A 19040-nucleotide genomic window follows, 5' to 3' on the forward strand; every position below is an offset into this window, starting at 1 on the left:
TGACCCCAGAGCTAGCTTCTGACCACATATCTTGCCATCACTAAGACCACCTATTTCCACCTCCATAACATGGTCTGACTCCATTCCTGCCTCAGTTCACCTGCTGATGGACTCGACTATTGGCCAGCCTCCCATCTTCCTCCCTCCCCAAACTTGAGATCGTACAAATCTCTGCCTGCATCTCAACTTGTATCAAGTCCCATTCACCCATCAACCCTGTCCTTGCTGACCTGCATTCACTCCCAGTTAAACAATGCCTCAATTTTAAAATTGTCATCCCTGTTCTTAAATCCCCCCACAGCCTCATCCTTCCCTATGTCTGTAATCTCCTCCTACCCTACAGAGTCCAAGATATCTGCACTCCTATAATTCCAGCCTCTCAAACGTCCTCAATTTTAATCGCAACACCTTCAGCAATCTTGCTGTCAGCTGCTTGGACCCTAAGTTCTGAAATTCCCACTCTAAACCTCTCCGCCTCTTTAATACTCTTACCTCCTCAAAAACTACTCTTTGACCAAGCTTTTGGTCATCTGCCTTAATACCCCTTAATATGGCTCAGTGTCAATTTTATTTGATTATGCTCTTGTGAACCGCCTTGGGGTGTTTTACTAAGTTAAAGGAACTATATAAATACAAATTGTTGTATGCTTGGTAATCATTGTACCTTGGACTTGAACAGATTTGTTTTAAATTTGAGAAGAATATAGTTTTGCTAAATTAATAATCAAATTGTCCTCATTTTGTCCAACCTTTAGGAAAAAAAGGAATTCTTATCATCCAGGGGAGTAAAATCATCTCTGGTATATTCTCCCTTTTAAGTTTTTAAACTTTTTCTAGCCAATTCTCTGTACTTCCCCTGACACCACCCAATTTTGGTAGCTCGTGGGCTAATTCTGACTAGATGGTCAGTTCTTAAAGGATGGTTTTTACCTTCAAATGTTCCTCAAAATCAGTAAGTTCTTGAAATGTTGAGGTGATTTATTAGGTATATTGTATATGTTAAAGTACTTCGACATATATTTAAAATAGTATAATTTAAATGGTGGCAGCCATGGTTTACTGCTAACACTTTTGCCTCTCAGTTGGTAGGTCATGATTGTTAAGTTGCTGAACATCCATCTGGCAAAGGAAGAAGCTGGAGCCAGCCTGTCTTCAACATGTGTTATACTGGGTTTTGTGAATAAACCTAATTGCAGACTACTTTTCCCTTCCACGCAGTTCCTCACCTCCACAGGTGGAAACATATATTTGTGACCTAATCTTTCCCCAATTAATATCAACAATATCACAAATAAAGTATGCATTCACAGCATTTGCGACGTTAACAATGGGTTGACGTCTCACTCCAGAGACTTGAGCACAAAGTCTGAGTTCTGCACTATTTTGCAGATGAGATGTTAAACCAAGGCCTGATTTGACCTTGCAGGTGAGCATAAAAGATCGTATGCCGTTATTCCAAAGACGCCCAGGAGATTTCTTCCCAGTGTTTTGGCGATTATTTATCTCTCAATCAACATCACCAAAACATTCTAGTCATTTTGAGAGACTTGCTGGACACGAATTGGCTGCCACATTTCTTATGTTACAACAGTGACTGCGCTTCAAAAATACTTCTTTGGCCTTAAGCCACTTTGGGACGACCTGAGTTTGTGAAAGGCGCTTTGTAAATGCAAGCTTTTGTTGTAGTTACAACCGTGGGCTTGGCAATGCTGATTGGAAGCTCAGTACTTAGGTTCATCAAACACTTTGCCTCTTAATCCTCATTACAAACAGCTGTTTTGGACAGGAGGGGGCTTAATTTGAACAGCACTAATTTCTCCTCTCACCAGCTGTCAGTAAACAGAATGATGTTTTTGATTTCTTTCCCCCTTTATAAGCAATGGCATATTTCCCGACCCCTCGGTTTTGGTGTAATTCAATTTCTGTGAATAACCCCACAGCAAACTCAAGATAGGATGTACTCAAAGGTATTGTTTATTTGCGCGCACACAAAACATGGGAGGAGGGTTCCAATGTTGCCTCCTGCGCATTCATACAGTAAAAGTGGGATTGAGAAAAGAAAGATTTACAGTGCAGAGACCACAGGGAAAAGAAATATTGGTTCACGTGGGTTCGAGTCCAGAATCGAAGCCCAGGTATTCCTTCACGGAGGCCTGTGAACTGAAAACTGATGCTGGTTAATTCACTTTTCCAGTGGTGTTTTCATCACGCTATGAGATAGGCATGTAGAGATGAATCAGTCCTGTAGGTGATGGTAGAGACCTTTCCAGTAAAAGCAGTGTAGATAGGGCCAAGTGTCCAACCTGGGCCAGAGCTCCATGTCTGTGATGCTACTAATTAGATGATAAAATGGCAGACTAACTTTGCAGTACAGCATGGCAATATTACTGGTTCCACAAACTAGAGATCCATGTCACATGATTTCCACCTCTCCACTCTGGCTTTGACAAGGAATGTGTATACCTCGTTTGGGTCCCCAAGATTGTGGAATGTCTCAACAATTAAGAATTGGAACGAAGGTTGGGGGGGCCCTTTGTCTTAGCAGATGAACAGACTCCTGTTGGTCAACCTGGGTTATGAAATGCAGATGGCCATTGTATAACTCTCTTCAAATTTGCTCTTTGCAGTCCACAATGTGTCATTAACGGCTCTTAAGAAAAAATGAGGTGCGAGTTTCTCCAATACTGCCAGGTAGCTCCTTTTGTTTGAGGGTCACGGACAAACATAGATTCAGCCATGTTAGGTGTTCGTCCAGTTATAATTTTTTAGAGATAGCAATGAGCATTTCTCCTTGTATATTTTATTTAAAAATAGACAGTGAGGTTTAGTCCCTCACACAGCCCTTGAAATACTTTTCTAACATGTCTTTTCCATTAGTGTTGTACCAAATGCTACTCCCTATATTACCTTACCCTGTTGCCTTAAACTGCTGTTCAACTATAGTTTTTTCTTAACTAGAAACCACTAATTTATATGTAGTTTCACATCTTTAAATTTACAGATTATAGTAAAAATGGGTTAGTTTACTATATTCCTATTGATAAATCTGTAATAATCTTTAGATCTGGAATCCTATTTACTCCTTTGATGAGTACTTTTCCTCCAGAAATCCCAGTTTTAAACACGTGCCTGTCCGTACTCCTAGATTTCTTTCTTCACTTTTGAGACTTGTCAGATATGTTCCCATTCTCTTTTCCCAAAATGTGCTACTTTCAATAAGCAACTAAATAAACACAGGAAAAGCAAGTATTTTCCTCATTGGCACTTAGCTAATATATGATCATTCTTCAGTTATCCAAGAGCGAACATACGTGGCAGTGATCCAATAGCTATCTGCCCATGTTTTGCAATTTGGGAATTAATTTACTTAGCCCAGTCTTAACGTGTAGCCCTGTTAAAACTAGTTTTTTTTTAAAAATCAGCTATTGCAAATGCAAAAAGTTACAACTTAATTTACAATTAATGTAAATTAACTGCATTAACTTTGGATATGTTGTAATACTGAACTTTATTGAAAAACTTCAGATCCCTTAAATTAGTATACAAATATTTAATGTGTTTGTATGAAATTCCTTTGTCCACTATTTTAGCAAATCATTAACCCTTTTATTTTAAATGAAGTGGTGCCCCCATTAAAATAGTTCAAGATAATGCGGTCTTGGTTTACAAGAGCTAATAAACTGTCTTTTCTGGTATCCTGACCTTCAGTTGGATTAATACCTTGCAATTTGCTCATGGGACTCCATTATTCTCTCTTTGTAATTTGACATATTGGCACTGTTCACTTCTAAGAAAATGTTACATCTATTTTTACTAAAACATTTGCGTTATTTTTACTTAAAATGTTAAGTGGTGATGCATTTCTCTTTAAGTGAAAACCATGTAACAGCACTGATTCTTTTTTGAAGAAAACAGTAGAAATACTTCACACAAAATATTGTCAGTACAGCAATTGAGTTGTCAATTTTATAGTTGGTAGCTAAAGTAATAAAATATTTTTTCCTCTTCTATATCTTTAACAAAGTAAAAATAGTTCATATTTGCCAACAGAGGTTTGCTACTTTTCATGTTCTTGATGCTGTTGCGTTTTGTTTTTGCAGTGTTTTGATCTTTTATGGCATATCAATGGAGTTCTTTAGAATAAGGTCTTGTTTCTATAAATTGTATAAATTTGTCATATGACATGTTCAATGTTTATATACTATTTAAAAAAGGCAAAACATTGCAAAATTACAATTTTTAAATAAAATACTATCTAAAAATATCTACTTTTGTAAGCAAGTACTCCTATATGTAGTGCAAACGATTAGCACAATACATTATCTTATTTGTAAGCTTCCAAGTGATATTGCCAGTTATTTAGAAAATCATATAGAAATTTAGGGGGAACGTAATCATAATTTCCTATATTTTTCAACAAAATTGCTGCTGTAAATGTATTTCACTGGTGCATAATAGTTGATATTTGCTGCAGTATGTTTCACAGAATTTAAAATAAATATTTCGCTAATTCAAATCCATCTCAAGTTGTGCTTGATTTAGTTCTAGGAAGTTAAGTGGGACAAATAGGTAATGGCAGGACAGGAGGGCATCTTGGAAACCATAACTTAAAACCATAAGGTAATCAGGCTTGATTATATAAGAACTGAAGAGAAGAGGAAGCAGTCATACTGGGGGAAAAAAGATACAATTTCAATGAGCTTTTTTTAAAAATTAACTTTTTCTATTATAGAAATTGTTGTGATGTATATTTAGCTTGATCCTATTTTGGACCATTTTTTATTGTGCACCACTTCCTTTGTCTTGGCTATATCGTTTATAAATTTTATGGAATGATTGTAAATGTGTTGCTTGTTACAGCAGTTTGATCGTTAGTAGGCTCATAAATTCTAGCTATATTTAATTAAACTAAGTTTGGATGTTAAATCATATTTTTGATTCAAATGTATCAGTGCATTATTATCCGTTGAATAGTACATTAGAGCTACATTCACTGGCCTTTGTCTATCGGAAATCATAATTAAAGTCATCAAGTAGTAAAAATGACTCAGTAATGTTGGGTTGAGCTGAATCTAGCATTAGGTTTTTTCCCCACTGTTAATTGCTACGTCTCACTTAATTCACTGCGCTCATTCTCTCTGGGGTCCACAGTTGTTTTCTCGTTTTAGCTGAGGCATTAATTTTCTAGTGCTATGGTACTTCAAAATATTGATCTCTTGCAAAACACCAGTAAATGGCACAAATATATATTTTAGTGAACCATTTTTCTTATCAATACTGCGCCTTTAAAATAAAGTAGTTCTTACAATTTGATTTTTTAAAATTTTGGCCAGAATCTCTGAATATAGCTAAGCAAAGGGAGGCTACAGTTCCTCTAATTTGCCTTCTATCATCCTGGTAGTTGCATGATGTAACAATAATTGTGTTGTTGGTTATTTGCAGCAATCAGTCATCTTTTAGTCTACGAGAGATCTAATGGTGGAAAGCTTAGAGAACGATAGCTCCAAAATTACTCGTTCATTTCAACAATGTTGCAGTTATTATATGTCATGTCTTAAATTGGTCATATGCTGATTTTTGTAGCTTTCAACCATTGGCACCTCTACTGAATTATCAGTGAACATTCCCAGATTGATTGATTTGGAAGAGAATTTATACGGCATGAGAAAACTGTTCCCATTATTCAACCATTCCCCTTAAAGCAAACACTGTTCTGCAGATTTTCTGTTTTGAGCAGGGCGCTCATTAAATGGCACACCGCATCTGTTTATAATTTACCCATAAAAAAGCTGAACCTATCATAATTCAAACTAAAATAGATTCCCCAAAAGCCAGAGTGCGCTCTTTCGCACATGCGCATGAAAGAGCGCACATCTCCCTGAGGCGAAGTGCTGCCTCATGGAGATCGCTTACACTTTGAAAAATATTAAAAAATAGAAAAAAAAAATTCCTTAACATGTCCCCCTCATGTGACAATGTCACATGAGATGAGACATGTTCATAATTTACATAATAAGTTTATTAAACTTTTTTAAACCCTGCATGAAACCTCATCCCGCCGGTGGATGAAGTTTCATGTTTTTTCTATTGCCCGCCTGGGCTCCTGGCCTGCTCGCCAACCTTAAGGTTGGATGGGCAGGTCCTTTAATTGTATAATTGATCCTGTCAATGGCCTCAATTGGCATTCTGCGTTGGCGAGCGGGCCCCGCCCCCTGCTCACTGGTGGCAAAATTCTGCCCTATCTTTCTATATACTGGAGGTCATGGGTTTGAAAGGTGCTACTGAAGAGCCCTTAGCGAGTTGCTGCAACACATCCTTTAGGTAGTAAACACTGTAACCACTATATACTGGTTGTGAAGGGAATGATTGTTTTGCCATGTACAAGATTTGTCCACTAGGCTCTTTAGTCAGTTCCCAAGGTGTGTGAAGGATGCCTTCTTTCAAGGATTAAGGAGGATCTTTTTATTTGTTTCTCCGAATTGATATTCCACTCATTATATGCATCTATTTCTTAATGCACAATTCATCCCAATGTTAAAAAAGTAATTTTCCATCCTGAAAGATGCATTGCTTTGTATTTTTTATGTGCTGTGTAAACAGTGGAATAATGGGCAGAATGGCCTGTTTTTGTGCTGTAGCTACTGTGATTTCTATATATTAGATGATTAAGCATTTGTTTTGTAGCATTATTCACTCATTTAAAATGTTGATGAATATAAATAAATACTACCTTTTAGCTAATTATGAAAATTCAAAATTATATTGTTCACTTTCAATTTTACGAGAACATGCAAAGGTAATCTAAGGAGCTTGGAATTTGAGTATGAGAATTCTAGGTAACTGACCTTATGTTCAATATTTTTCTATCAAATGGAAAAGTACGTGTAAATTTAATTCTTCTACACTGGTTAAATAATTAAAAGATCTATTGACTGAAATGTGGTTGTAAAAAGTAGTCTTAACGTGAAGGATAACGGTGGAGCCCTTATCGTGCCCCTTGTTTCAAATGGTAACAGCAAGAGAAATCAAATAGATCAGAACAAAAATCCTAATAGTTATGCATGGTATCTTGGCATTTGATGGGAGACCTTGGACCTGCATAACCTATTTTTAGATGATGTATCACAAAATGTAGGAGATAAGTGTTCTCATTATGCCTGAAGTGTTTTGTGTGCTTCTTTGCATGAGTGTACGCAGTACATACTACATGTATATGCATTTGTTAATAAATTTGTATTATATTTCTGTTGTTAAGTCTGAAGTGTTCCTTTACAGGATTTGAGCTTTATTCGATGGTGCCTTCCATTTGCCCCCTTGAAACCCTTCATAATTCACTTTCTCTGAAGCAAGTGGATGAATTTCTTACATCGATACCTGAAAGCAATGCCCTTTCTGATGCTCCTACATCCTCAGGTGAGACTGCTAATTAGTACTTTGGTGTGTTAACTTGCAGTATGCCAGAGATATTTAAATGTCAAGACAGAACAATGGAAACCTGATTAACCCTAACTACCCAGCAGCTCACCACTCACTCAGTCCATTCCCATTGTAGAAATGTCACCTTGGGGAGGTTCACTAGTGTGGTTGGGAAGAGTTTAGACTAAATTGGCATGATGGTGGGCACCATATATAACATGGAATAAGGTGTCAAAGTTAGAATATCAGGCAGTACTGGAGAAGGGAATAGTTCCATATTATTTCCTCTTAGTCTGCTCCTATCTAATAAGTTCTTAGGTGGGTTCAGAGTATGGGGGAAGGTAATAAAGTCGAGGTTAGGGCTACTGTACATGTATGTGAATGTGTGGAGTATGGTAAATAAGATTGATGACTTACCATGTGGAAATAACAAAGACCTGGCTCAAACAAGGGTAGGCCTGGATACCAGGTGTTCAGAAAAGGAAGGAAAGGTTGAAGGGTAGCAGTATTGATTAAGGATAATAATGCAGTGTTGGAGAGAGAAGATGTCCCAGTGGGGTCAAGGGCTGAATCTACTTGGCTAGAACTAAGAAACTCAAAAGGTGCAATTGCATTGCTCGATGTAGTCTATAGGCCACCAACCAGTGGGAAATATGTAGAGGAACAAATTTGCAAGGAAATGAGAGAGGTGCAAGAATTATTGAGTCATTATAATGAGAGATTTTAATTATCCGAATATAGACTCGGATATTGGTAGTGTAAAGAGTAGACAGGGGAAAGAGTTCCTAGAATGTGTTCAAGAAAATTTTTCTACAGCAATATATGTCCAGTCCAACAAGAAAAGATGCACTGCTGGACCTAGTTCTTGGGAATTACTTGGGTCAAGTGGATCAAGTGTCAGTAGGGAAACATTTAGGGGACAGTGATCATTATATCATAAGATTTAGGTTCATTATAGAAAAGGAAATAGAACAATCCAGAATACGAATAATTGAGTGGGAGAAAGCCAACTTCAGTGGGGTGAGAATAGATCTGGCCTAGATCAATTGGAATCAAAGGTTGACAGGCAAAACGGGAACTGAACGGGCTGCCTTTAGAGAAAAGAGTTTGGGCACAGACGAGGTAAATTCCCATGAAGTGGAAAGGCAAGGCAAAGAAACCCGGAGTTCCCTGGATGACAAAGGAGACAGATAAAGATGAAGAAGAAAAAGTGCGCTTATGAGAAATGTCATGTGGACCATATAACTGAGAATCAGGTTAAATATAGAAGGTTCAGAGGAGAAGAGAAGCAAAGAGAGAATATAAAAAGAGACTAACAACTAATATAAAAGGGAATCCAAAATTCGTCTTTAGGCATATAAATGGTAAAAGGATGAGTGGGGCTGATTAGGGACCAAAAAAGGGATTTACACATGGAGGCAAGGGATGTAACTGAGATATTAAATTAATATTTTGCATCTGTTTTCACCAAAAAAAAATGCTGAGCAGGTCATGGTGAAATGGGAGATAATTCAGACACTTGAAGGGTTTAAAATTGAGAAGGAGGCGGTATTGGATAGTCTATCTGTACCTAAAATTGGTAAGGTACCAGGATTGGATGGAACACTGAGGGAAGTGAGAGCGGAAATTGCACACGTACTGGACATAATTTTCCAATCTTCCTTACACTCAGGGGTGATACCAGAGGATTGGGGAATTGCAAATTCTGCACCCTTGTTCCAAAGGAGGTGTAAAGATAAGCCTGGCATCTACAAGCTAGTCAGTTTAACTGTGATGATGGGGAAGCTTCTAGAAATGATAACCTGGGACAAAATTAACAGTTATTTGGGCAAATGTGGATAAATTAAGGAAAACCAGCACAGAGGGCAAATCAGGTTTAACTAACTTGCTGGAGTTTTTTGAAAAAGTAACATAGAAGACTGATGAGGGTAATGCTGTTGTTGTGGTGTACATGGACTTCCAGAAAGCATTTGATCAAGTGCCACATATCAGAGTTGTGGGCAAAGTTGCAGCTCATAGAGTAAAAGGGTCAGAGAATCATGATACAAATTGACTGCATGACAGGAAACAAAGTGGTGGTTAATGGATATTTTTTGGACTGGAGTTCCCCAGGGTTTGATGTTGGGACCCTTGCTCTTCCTGGTATAAATGATCCAGACTTTCACGTACAGGACACTATTTTAAAATTTACAGATGATACGAAACTTGAAAGCATTGTGAACTGTGAGGGAGGACAGTGTAGAACTTCAAAAGGAAATAGGCAGGTTGGTGGAATGGTTGGACCAGCAGCAGATGAAATTTAATGTGGCGAAGTGTGAAGTGATTCATTTCAGTTGGAAGAACATGGAGAGATAATATGAAATAAAGGGTACAATTCCAAAGTGGGTGCAGGAGCAGAGGGACCTTGGTGTATGTGTGCACACGTCATTGAAGGTGGCAGGACAGATTGAGAGCATGGTTAATAAAGCATGCTGTATCTTAGGCTTTAATAGGCCCATTAGCATAAAAGCAAGGAAGTTTTGCTAATGTACAGAACATTGTTTTGGCCTCAACTGGGTTATTGGGGGAGTTTTATGCCCTCCCTGGTGGCATGTTTGGAGGCAGTGAGGGCACTCAGGTGGGAGGGTGGCAGGTGAACACCCTGCCAAAATTAAGTCCGAGGCAGGAAGGCCCGTGGTCAGACTTCCCACCCAGACGACAATTGAGGCCTGAGGCCCATAAGTGGGTAATTAATGACCACTTGGGGGTTTCATGCCACTGCTGCTAGTATTAACCCAACACCGGGCAGGCCTGTCGCCACTCAGTTAGCACGATGAGCAAACCTGTGCAGGCTGTTTGTGGTCTCCCATGAGGGGATCCTTGTTCAAAGGCACTCAGTGTCTGATCGAGGGATCAGCATCGGAAAGGGAGGGGGCAGCTGGGAACCATTCTCCTGCCCTTGTTACTGATACCACCCCCCCCACAATACCTCTACCCCCATGAGTTACCACTGGCCTAGGTTACTTCTCAATCCTGGGCCTCCAGTGGTTGTTATTCCCACAGCCGTCACTGCCTCCCCAGTGACGCTTGTGAGCAAAAGAGCTGCCAGCCTCTGATTGGCCAGCAGCTCTCGGGTGAGGTTTCTACCCCAGGGTCCTTGATTTCAGGGAGGGCATGCCACTGGCCACATAAGAACCTGAGAGCTACCTTAAGACAGGCAGGCCTTCTCGGAAGTGGCAATGCAGGTCTCTTGCTGGCTGACCAACATCAGGCGAAATCACCCACGTATCCACAAAATCCACCCCCCCCCCCCCACCCCGCAGTTCTGGGTGCCACACTTCAGGGAAGATGTGAAGCCATTAGAGAGAATGCAGAAAATATTCATGTGAATGGTCCTAGGAATGAGGAAACTCATTTACATAGATTGGAGAAGTTGGGATTGTTTTCTTTGGAGAAGAGAAGGTTGAGAGGAGATTTGTTAGAGGTATTCAAAAACATGAGGGGTCTGGACAGAGTTGATGGGGAAAACTGTTCCCACTGGTGGATGGATTGAAAACAAGAGGATACAGATTTAAGATAATTGGCAAAAGAAGCAATGATGACATGAAAACCTTTTTCATGCAGCAAGTGGTTAGGATCTGGAATGTATTGCCTGAGCATGTGGTGAAGGCAAGTTCGATTAGGCATTCGAGAAGAAATTGGATTGTTATCTGAAAAGGAAGATTGTGCAGGGCTACAGGGAGAAGGCGCAGGGGTGGGGAGGTGGCATTAGATAAATAATAGATAAATTGCTCCTTCAGAGAGCCAGTTCAGAAACAACGAGCCAAATGACCTCTTTCTGTGCTGTAACAATTCTGCGATTGTAATATATCTAGTTGTCTGTATCAGGATGCAGAAGACTACTTTTACAGTACTCTATGTTTCATCCTGGCATGATAGTAAATTGAGCAAAAATGCTGTACCTCCAAAGGATGGCATTCAACAGTCTGGATTGTTGGGAAAATGGTTTCTTCTGAATGAGGTTAGCCTGTGATCAGATTAATTGAGTAGAATTTATTCATTAGATACAAACCTGTGCTGAATTTGGACAAGAACAGCAATAGATGTGGAGAACCTGCTGCATAAATGCTTTAAATCAGAGTGATTGGTGTTCTGCCAAGATACAGACTATTATGTCTTCTTGAAACCCTGCATTCCAGTATTTTAGAAATGCATTGATATAGAAAACTTGATACATAAGAAATGCCAAAAGAAGGTTCAAAATTGACCCAATAACTTCCAGAACAATAAGACAACCAAGATTCGTAACCTTGCCAAGAATTAACTTTATGAATTAGCGTTCCCAACTTACCAGATGAGAGGATCCTGCAGACTTGTACTTGGAGCATTAGAACAGTTAGCAGCCATCAGGTTTTTCTTATCCCTTAGATTCGTTTGTGCCTAAGCCATTTGCTGACACCATGTCCTGCTGAGCACCCGTTCTCTTCAATTTTGATGACAAAATAATTAAAAAGAAGTTTCCCCTATGTCAAAGATGATTTGGAGGTGTCTCAGTAATGGTGACCATGAAACTGCCAGATTGTTGCACAAACTCACCTTTTAGGGAAGAAAGTCTACTGTCCTTCCCTGGTCTGAGCTACATGTGACTTCAGACCCACAGCCAAGTGACTCTTAACCACCCTCTGGAATAGCCTATCAAGCTACCCAGTTGTATAAAACCACTGCAGAAAAATCAAAAATGAATAAAACCAAACAGGACACTCAACATTGATCTACACGCCAAACATGACAAAGGTACGCCATGTCCAGTTCATCTTGCAAAATCCTCATCAGTAACATCTGGGGACTTGTGCCAAAATTGCAGAGCTGTCCCACAAACTAGTCAAGGAACAACCTGGCAAAGTCTCACTCACCGAATCATACCTTACACCTAGTGTCCCAATCCCTTCCATCGCAATGACTGGGTATGTCCTGTCCGACATTTGGGAGGGAGTGACCCTGCGAGTTCCCAACATTGCCTCCAGACCCCATAAAGTTTCATGCCATCAGATCAAACACGGATAAGGAAACCTCCATCTGACTACCACCTACCACCTGCCTCAGCAAATGAATCAGTACTCTTGCCATGTTGAACACCACTTAGATGAAACACAGAGGGTAGCAAGGGCACAAAATATATTCAGGGTAGGGGACTTCAGCACCCATCACCAAGAATGGCTCAGCAATGCCACTACTGACTGAACTGGCCTGCTACAAGTAGTGAGAGAATTGACAGAGGAGAAAAACCTACTTGACTTCGTTCTCAACAACCTACCTGTCGCAGATGAAGTTTTATCTTCACACTGAGGATAACCTCTATTGTGCTGTATGGCACTAACTGTGTGCTAAATAGAATAGATACAGAACTGGGCATCCATAAGCATTATGGGCCATCAGCAGCAGCAGAATTGTATTCAAGTACAATACTGTAAATAATAGAGCCATCGAGATCTACAGCACAGAAAAAGGCCCTTCGGCCCATCGAGTCTGCACCAGTCAAACAAGTACCTAACTATTCTAATCCCATTTTCCAGCACTGGGCCCATAACCTTGTATGCCATGGCATCGCAAATGCACATCCAAGTACTTCTTAAATGTTATGAGGATTTCTGCCTCAACCACCCTTTCAGGCAGTGAGTTCCAGATTCCCACCACCCTCTGGGTGAAAAAATTCTTGCTCACATCCCCTCTAAACCTCCTGACCCTTACTTTAAATCTATGCCCCTTGTTATTGATCCCTCCACCAAGGGGAAAAGTTCCTTCCTGTCTACCCTATCTATGCCCCTCATAATTTTATACACCTCAATCCTGTCCCCCCTCAATCTCCTCTGCTCCAGGGAAAATAACCCCAGTCTATCCAATCTCTCCTTATATCTAAAACTCTCTAGGCCAGGCAACATCATGGTAAATCTCCTCTGCACTCTCTCTAGTGCAATCACATCCTTCATATAATGCGGATTCCAGAACTGCACACAATACTCTAGCTGTGGCCTAACCAGCGTTTTATACAGCTCCAGCATAGCCTCCCTGCTCTTATATTCTATGCCTCCGTTAATAAAGGCAAGCATCCTATATGCCTCCTTAACCACCTTATCTACCTTAAGGGACCGGTGGACATGCACACCAAGGTCCCTTTGATCCTCAGTACTTCCCAGGGTCCTACCATTCATCGTGTATCCACGTGCCTTGTGTGTCCTGCCCAAGCCCATCACCTTACACTTATCCGGATTAAATTCCATTTGCCACTGATCAGCCCATCTGACCAGCCCATCTATATCCTCCTGTAATCTAAGGCTATCCTCACTATTTACCACCCCACCGATTTTTGTGTCATCCACGAACTTACTGATTAACCCTCCTACAATCAAGTCTAAATCGTTTATATATACCACAAACAGCAAGGGACCCAACACCGATCCCTGTGGAACCCCACTCGACACAGGCATCTAGTCACAAAAACACCCCTCGACCATCACCCTCTGCTTCCTGCCACTCAGCCAATTCTGGACCCAATTTACCAAATTGCCTTGGATCCCATGGGCTCTTACCTTCGTTATCAGTCTTCCATGCAGGACCTTATCAAAAGCCTTGCTGAAGTCCAAGTAGACTATGTCAAATGCATTGCCCTCATCTACACACCTGGTCACCTCTTCGAAAAATTCAATCAAATTGGTCAGACATGACCTCCCTTTAACAAAACCATGCTGACTGTCCTTGACTAATCCCTGTCTCTCCAAGTGTAGATAAATTCTGTCCCTCAGAATTGCTTCCAATAGTTTCCCCACCACTGAGGTGAGACTGACTGGCCTGTAGTTCCCTGGTTTATCCCTTCCTCCCATCTTGAATAACAGTACCACATGGGCTGTCCTCCAATCCTCTGGCACCTCTCCTGTGGCCAGAGAGGTGTTGAAGATTATTGCCAGCGCCCCTGCTATCTCCTCCCTTATCTCACTCAACAGCCTGGGATACATTTAACCTGGGCCTGGAGATTTATCTACTTTTAAGCCTGCCAGACCACTTAGAACCTCCTCCCTTTCCATGCTAATTAAAAAAATTATTTCACAGTCCTTCTGCCTGATTTCCATACCCACGTTGTCCCTCTCACTTATGAACACCGACACAGTATTCATTTAGAACCCTACCTACATCTTCTGGCTCCACACACAAATTACCTCTATGGTCTTTAATGGGTCCTACTCTTTGCCTAGTTATACACTTAATGTACTTGTAAAATAACTTTGCATTTTCCTTTATTTTACCTGCCACTATTTTTTCATGCCCCCTTTTTGCTCTCCTAATTTCCTTTTTAAGTTCCCCCCGGCACACACGCATTCTATACTCCTCAAGGGCTTCCGCTGTTTTGAGCCCTCAGAATCTGCCATACGCCTCCCTTTTTCTCTCTATCCGACCTTGTATATCCCTCGACATCCAGGGTTCCCTGGATTTGTTGGTCCCACCCTTTGTCTTTACTGGAATATGTTGGCCCTGCACTCTCCCTATTTCCTTCTTGAATGAGTCCCACTGCTCTGACGCAGATTTACCCAAAATTAGCTGCTCCCAGTCCACTCTGGCCAAATCATATCTGATCTTATTAAAATCAGCCATCCCCCAATTTAGAACTCTGATTTCTGTCCCATCCTTGTCCTTTTCCATAACAACCTTGAATCTATTGGAATTATGATCATAATCTGCAAAATTCTCCCCCACTGATACCTCTACCACTTGCCTGGCTTCAATCCCTAAAATTAAGTCCAAGAGCTCATGTAGGACTTTCTACATACTAGCTTAAAAAGCTCTCCTGGATGCATTTTAAGAATTCCACTCCCTCTAATCTTATCAAGAACATAAGAACTAGGAGCAGGAGTAGGCAATTCAGCCCCTCGAGTCTGCCCCACCATTCAATATGATCGTGGCTGATCTCTTTTCGGTCTCAACTCCAATTTCCCACCTTCAACCCATTGCTAATTTAAAGTCTGTCTGTCTATCTCCTTAAATTTATTCAGCGCCCCAGTATCCACTGTATTCTGAGGTAGTGAATTCCACAGGTTCGTGACCCTTTGAGAAAAGTAATTCCTCCTCATCTCTGATTTAAATCTACCATCCCTTAGCCTAAAACTATGGCCTCTCGTTCTAGAATGCCCCACAAGGGGAAACAGCTGCTCCACGTCTCCTTTGTCTATCCCCTTTAGCATCTTATGTACCTCAATTAGATCTCCATTCATCCTTCTAACTCTAGCGAGTGTAGGCCTAAACTACTTAATCTCTCCTCATAAAACAAGCCCCGCATCTCTGGAATCAATCTAGTGAATCTCCCCTGAACCGCGTCCAATGCAACAACATCCTTCCTCAAGTAAGGGGACCAAAACTGTGCACAGTACTCCAGGTGCAGTCTCACCAATGCCCTGTACAGTTGCAACAACACTTCCCTATTTTTATACTCTATTCCTTTGGCAATAAATGCCAAAATTCCATTTGCCTTCTTTATTACCTGCTGTACCTGCATTCTAGCTTTCAGTGATTCATGCACGAGGACACCCAGATCCCTCTGCACTGAAGCATTCTGAAGCTTCTCTCCATTTAAATAATAAGTCGCCTTTTTATTCTTCCGACCAAAATGGATAACCTCTCACTCATCCACGTTAAACTCCGTCTGCCAGATTTTGGCCCATTCACTTAACCTGTCCATATCCATTTGTAGATTTCTTATTTCTTCATTGCAACTTACTTTCCCATCTATTTTGGTGTCATTTGCAAATTTAGCTATAGTACCTTCTATCCCTGAATCCAAGTCATTAATATAGATTGTAAATAGTTGGGGCCCAAGGACTGAACCCTGTGGCACCCCACTCGTTACAGCTTGCCATCCAGAAAAAGGTCCATTTATCCCGACAATCTGCTTTCTGTTGGTTAGCCAATCCTGTATCCAAGCTAATATATTACTCCTAACTCCGTGTGATCTTATCTTGTGTATTAATCTTTTGTGCGGCACCTTATCAAAGGCCTTCTGGAAGTCCAGATATACTACATCTACAGGATCCCCATTATCCACTTTGCTTGTCACATCTTCAAAGAACCCTAGCAAATTAGTCAAACATGACTTACTCTTCATAAAACCATGCTGACTCTGATGGATTGCATTTTGACTTTCCAAACGCCCCATTACTACTTCCTTAATAATGGATTCCAACAATTTCCCAACGACAGACATTAAACTAACTGGTCTATAGTTTCCTACTTTCTGCCTCTCTTCCCCCCCCCCCCCTCCCCCCCCCCCTTTTTTTGAATAAAGATGTTATATTAGCATTTTTCCAATCCATTGGAACCTTTCCAGAATCTAGGGAATTTTGGAATATTATAGCCAATGCATCCACTATCTCCGCTGCTACTTCCTTTAAGACCCTGGGATGTAGGCCATCAGGTCCTAGGGACTTGTCATCCTTTAATCCCAATAGTTTGCTCAGTACTTTTTCTCTAGTGATGGGGATTGTTCTAAGTTCCGCCTCTATACCCTCTGCACTACCTGTTACTATTGGGGTGGACTAGTGTTCTCCATCGTGAAAACTGAGGCAAAATATTGATTAAGCATCTCTGCCATTTCTGCGTTCCCCACTATTAACTCCCCAGTTTCATCCTCTAAGGAACCAGCATTCACTTCAGCTACTCTCTTTCCTTTTATATACTTGTAGAAGCTTTTGCTATTAGTTTTTACATTTTGCACTAGCTTTCTTTCAGAATTTACCTTTGCTCTTTTTATTTTTTTTTAGCAACCCTTTGTTGATCTTTAAATGTTTCCCAATCTTCCAGCCTGCCACTGACCTTTGCAATTTGATATGCCTTAGTTTTTGCCTTTACGTTATCTTTAACTTCCTTGCTTAGCCATGGATGCTCCCCCCACCCCTTTACCACCTTTCTTCCTCTTTGGAATATATTTTACTTGGGAGGAATTGAATATCTCCTTAAATATCTGCCACTGTTCATCAACTGTCCTACCTTGTGGTCTTCCTGCCCAGTCCACTAGAGCCAAATCTGCCCTCATGCCTATGTAGTTACCTTTGTTTAACTCCAGAACACTAGTGTGGGACTCAAGTTTCTTGCTTTCAAACTGAACTTGAAATTCTAGCATGCTGTGATCACTCTATCATACTATGACTAACCCAGTTAATGTTGGGGAAGTTGAAATTCCCCACTATTACTACCTTATTATTTTTACACTTCTCTGAAATTTGCCTACATAACTGCTCTTCTATTTCTCTCTGACTGTTTGGGGGCCTATAGTACAATCACAGCAATGTGATTGCTCCTTTTTTGTTCTTAAGTTCGACCCATATGGCTTAATTTGAGGAGCCTTCTAAGATATCATCCCTCCTTACTACTGTAATTGATTCCTTGTTCAATATTGCGATACCCCCTCCTCTTTTACCTCCTTCCCTGTCTCACCTGAAGACCCCATATCCTGGAATATTGAGCTGCCAATCCTGCCCCTCTCTCAACTATGTCTCTGTGACAACAATGACATCATACTTTCATGTGTTAATTTGTGCCTCATGGTATACCATATCCCTCACTCTACCATTACCATCAAACCATGAGAGCAACCCTGGTTCAATAAGAAGTTTGGGAAAGCATGCCAGAAGCAGCATGAGACATAAAATGAGCAACCAATCTGCTGAAGCTACAATGCAGGACTGCATGCATGCTAATCAATGGAAGCAAAACAATTCCACAACCATCAAATCTGATTAAAGCTCCACAACCCTGCAACATCCATTTGTGATGGGTGGTGAGCAATTAAGTAACTAACAGAAGGAGGAGGCTCCACAAATATCCCCTGGATTGTTGCTGGAGCCCTTCACATCAGTGCAAAAGGCTGAAGCATTTGCAATCAGCCTCAGCCAGAATTGTCAAGTAGATGGTCCTCAACCTGAAGTCCCCAATGTCACAGATGCCAGACTTCAGCCTGTTTGATTATTTTGAAGTAATGACTGAGTGCTTGGATACAGCCAGGGCTATGGGCACTGACAATATCTCGGCTGTAGTATTGAAGACTTATGCTCCAGAAATAGCTGACAGTACTGAATGTTGCTCAAGTATGTACTGTCCACAAAAAATAGGACAAATACAATCTGCCCAACTACTGCTCCATCAGTCCGTTTTCAATCATCAACAAAGTGATGGAAGGTGCCCTCAACAGTGCTATCAAGTTACCTACTCAGCAACAACCTGCTCACCGATGCTTGGTTTGGATTCTGCCAGGTCCACTTGGCTCCAGACCTCAATCCAGCCTTGGTCCAAACATGGACAACAGAACTGAATTCCAGAGGTGAAGTGAGAGTGACAGCTCTTGACATCAAGGTAGCGTTTGACCAAATGTGAAATCAAGGAGGGATAGCAAACTCTCTGGTTGGAGTCATAGCTAGCACTGAAGAAAATGGTTGTGGTTGTTGGAGGCCAGTCACCTCAGTCCCAGCATATTGCTGTAGGAGTTTCTTGGGATTGTTTCCTAGGCCTAATCATCTTCAGCTACTTCATCTATGACCTTCCCTCCAGCATAAGTTCAGAATTGGGGATATTTGCTGATGATGGCAGTATTCAGTACCCGTACCATT

At 40.8% G+C, this 19040-nt stretch overlaps 1 protein-coding gene and 1 long non-coding RNA gene across 2 annotated transcripts in view; one reads left to right on the plus strand and one right to left on the minus strand.

The window, feature by feature from the left end:
* The window catches only part of ppip5k2 (diphosphoinositol pentakisphosphate kinase 2), a 180890-nt gene that overhangs the window by 153543 nt on the left and 8307 nt on the right, over window positions 1–19040 (plus strand). Inside the window, exon 29 of the mRNA XM_078565916.1 lies at window positions 7276–7413. Within this exon, the coding sequence (XP_078422042.1) occupies window positions 7276–7413 (138 nt within the window). The remainder of the gene's footprint in view (window positions 1–7275; window positions 7414–19040) is intronic.
* The window catches only part of LOC144695041 (uncharacterized), a 69479-nt gene that overhangs the window by 23906 nt on the left and 26533 nt on the right, over window positions 1–19040 (minus strand). The gene's annotated exons all lie outside the window — the stretch shown is intronic.

This window comes from Cetorhinus maximus, chromosome 2 (genome assembly GCF_964194155.1).
Source record: "Cetorhinus maximus chromosome 2, sCetMax3.hap1.1, whole genome shotgun sequence".
Classification (NCBI taxonomy): domain Eukaryota; kingdom Metazoa; phylum Chordata; class Chondrichthyes; order Lamniformes; family Cetorhinidae; genus Cetorhinus; species Cetorhinus maximus.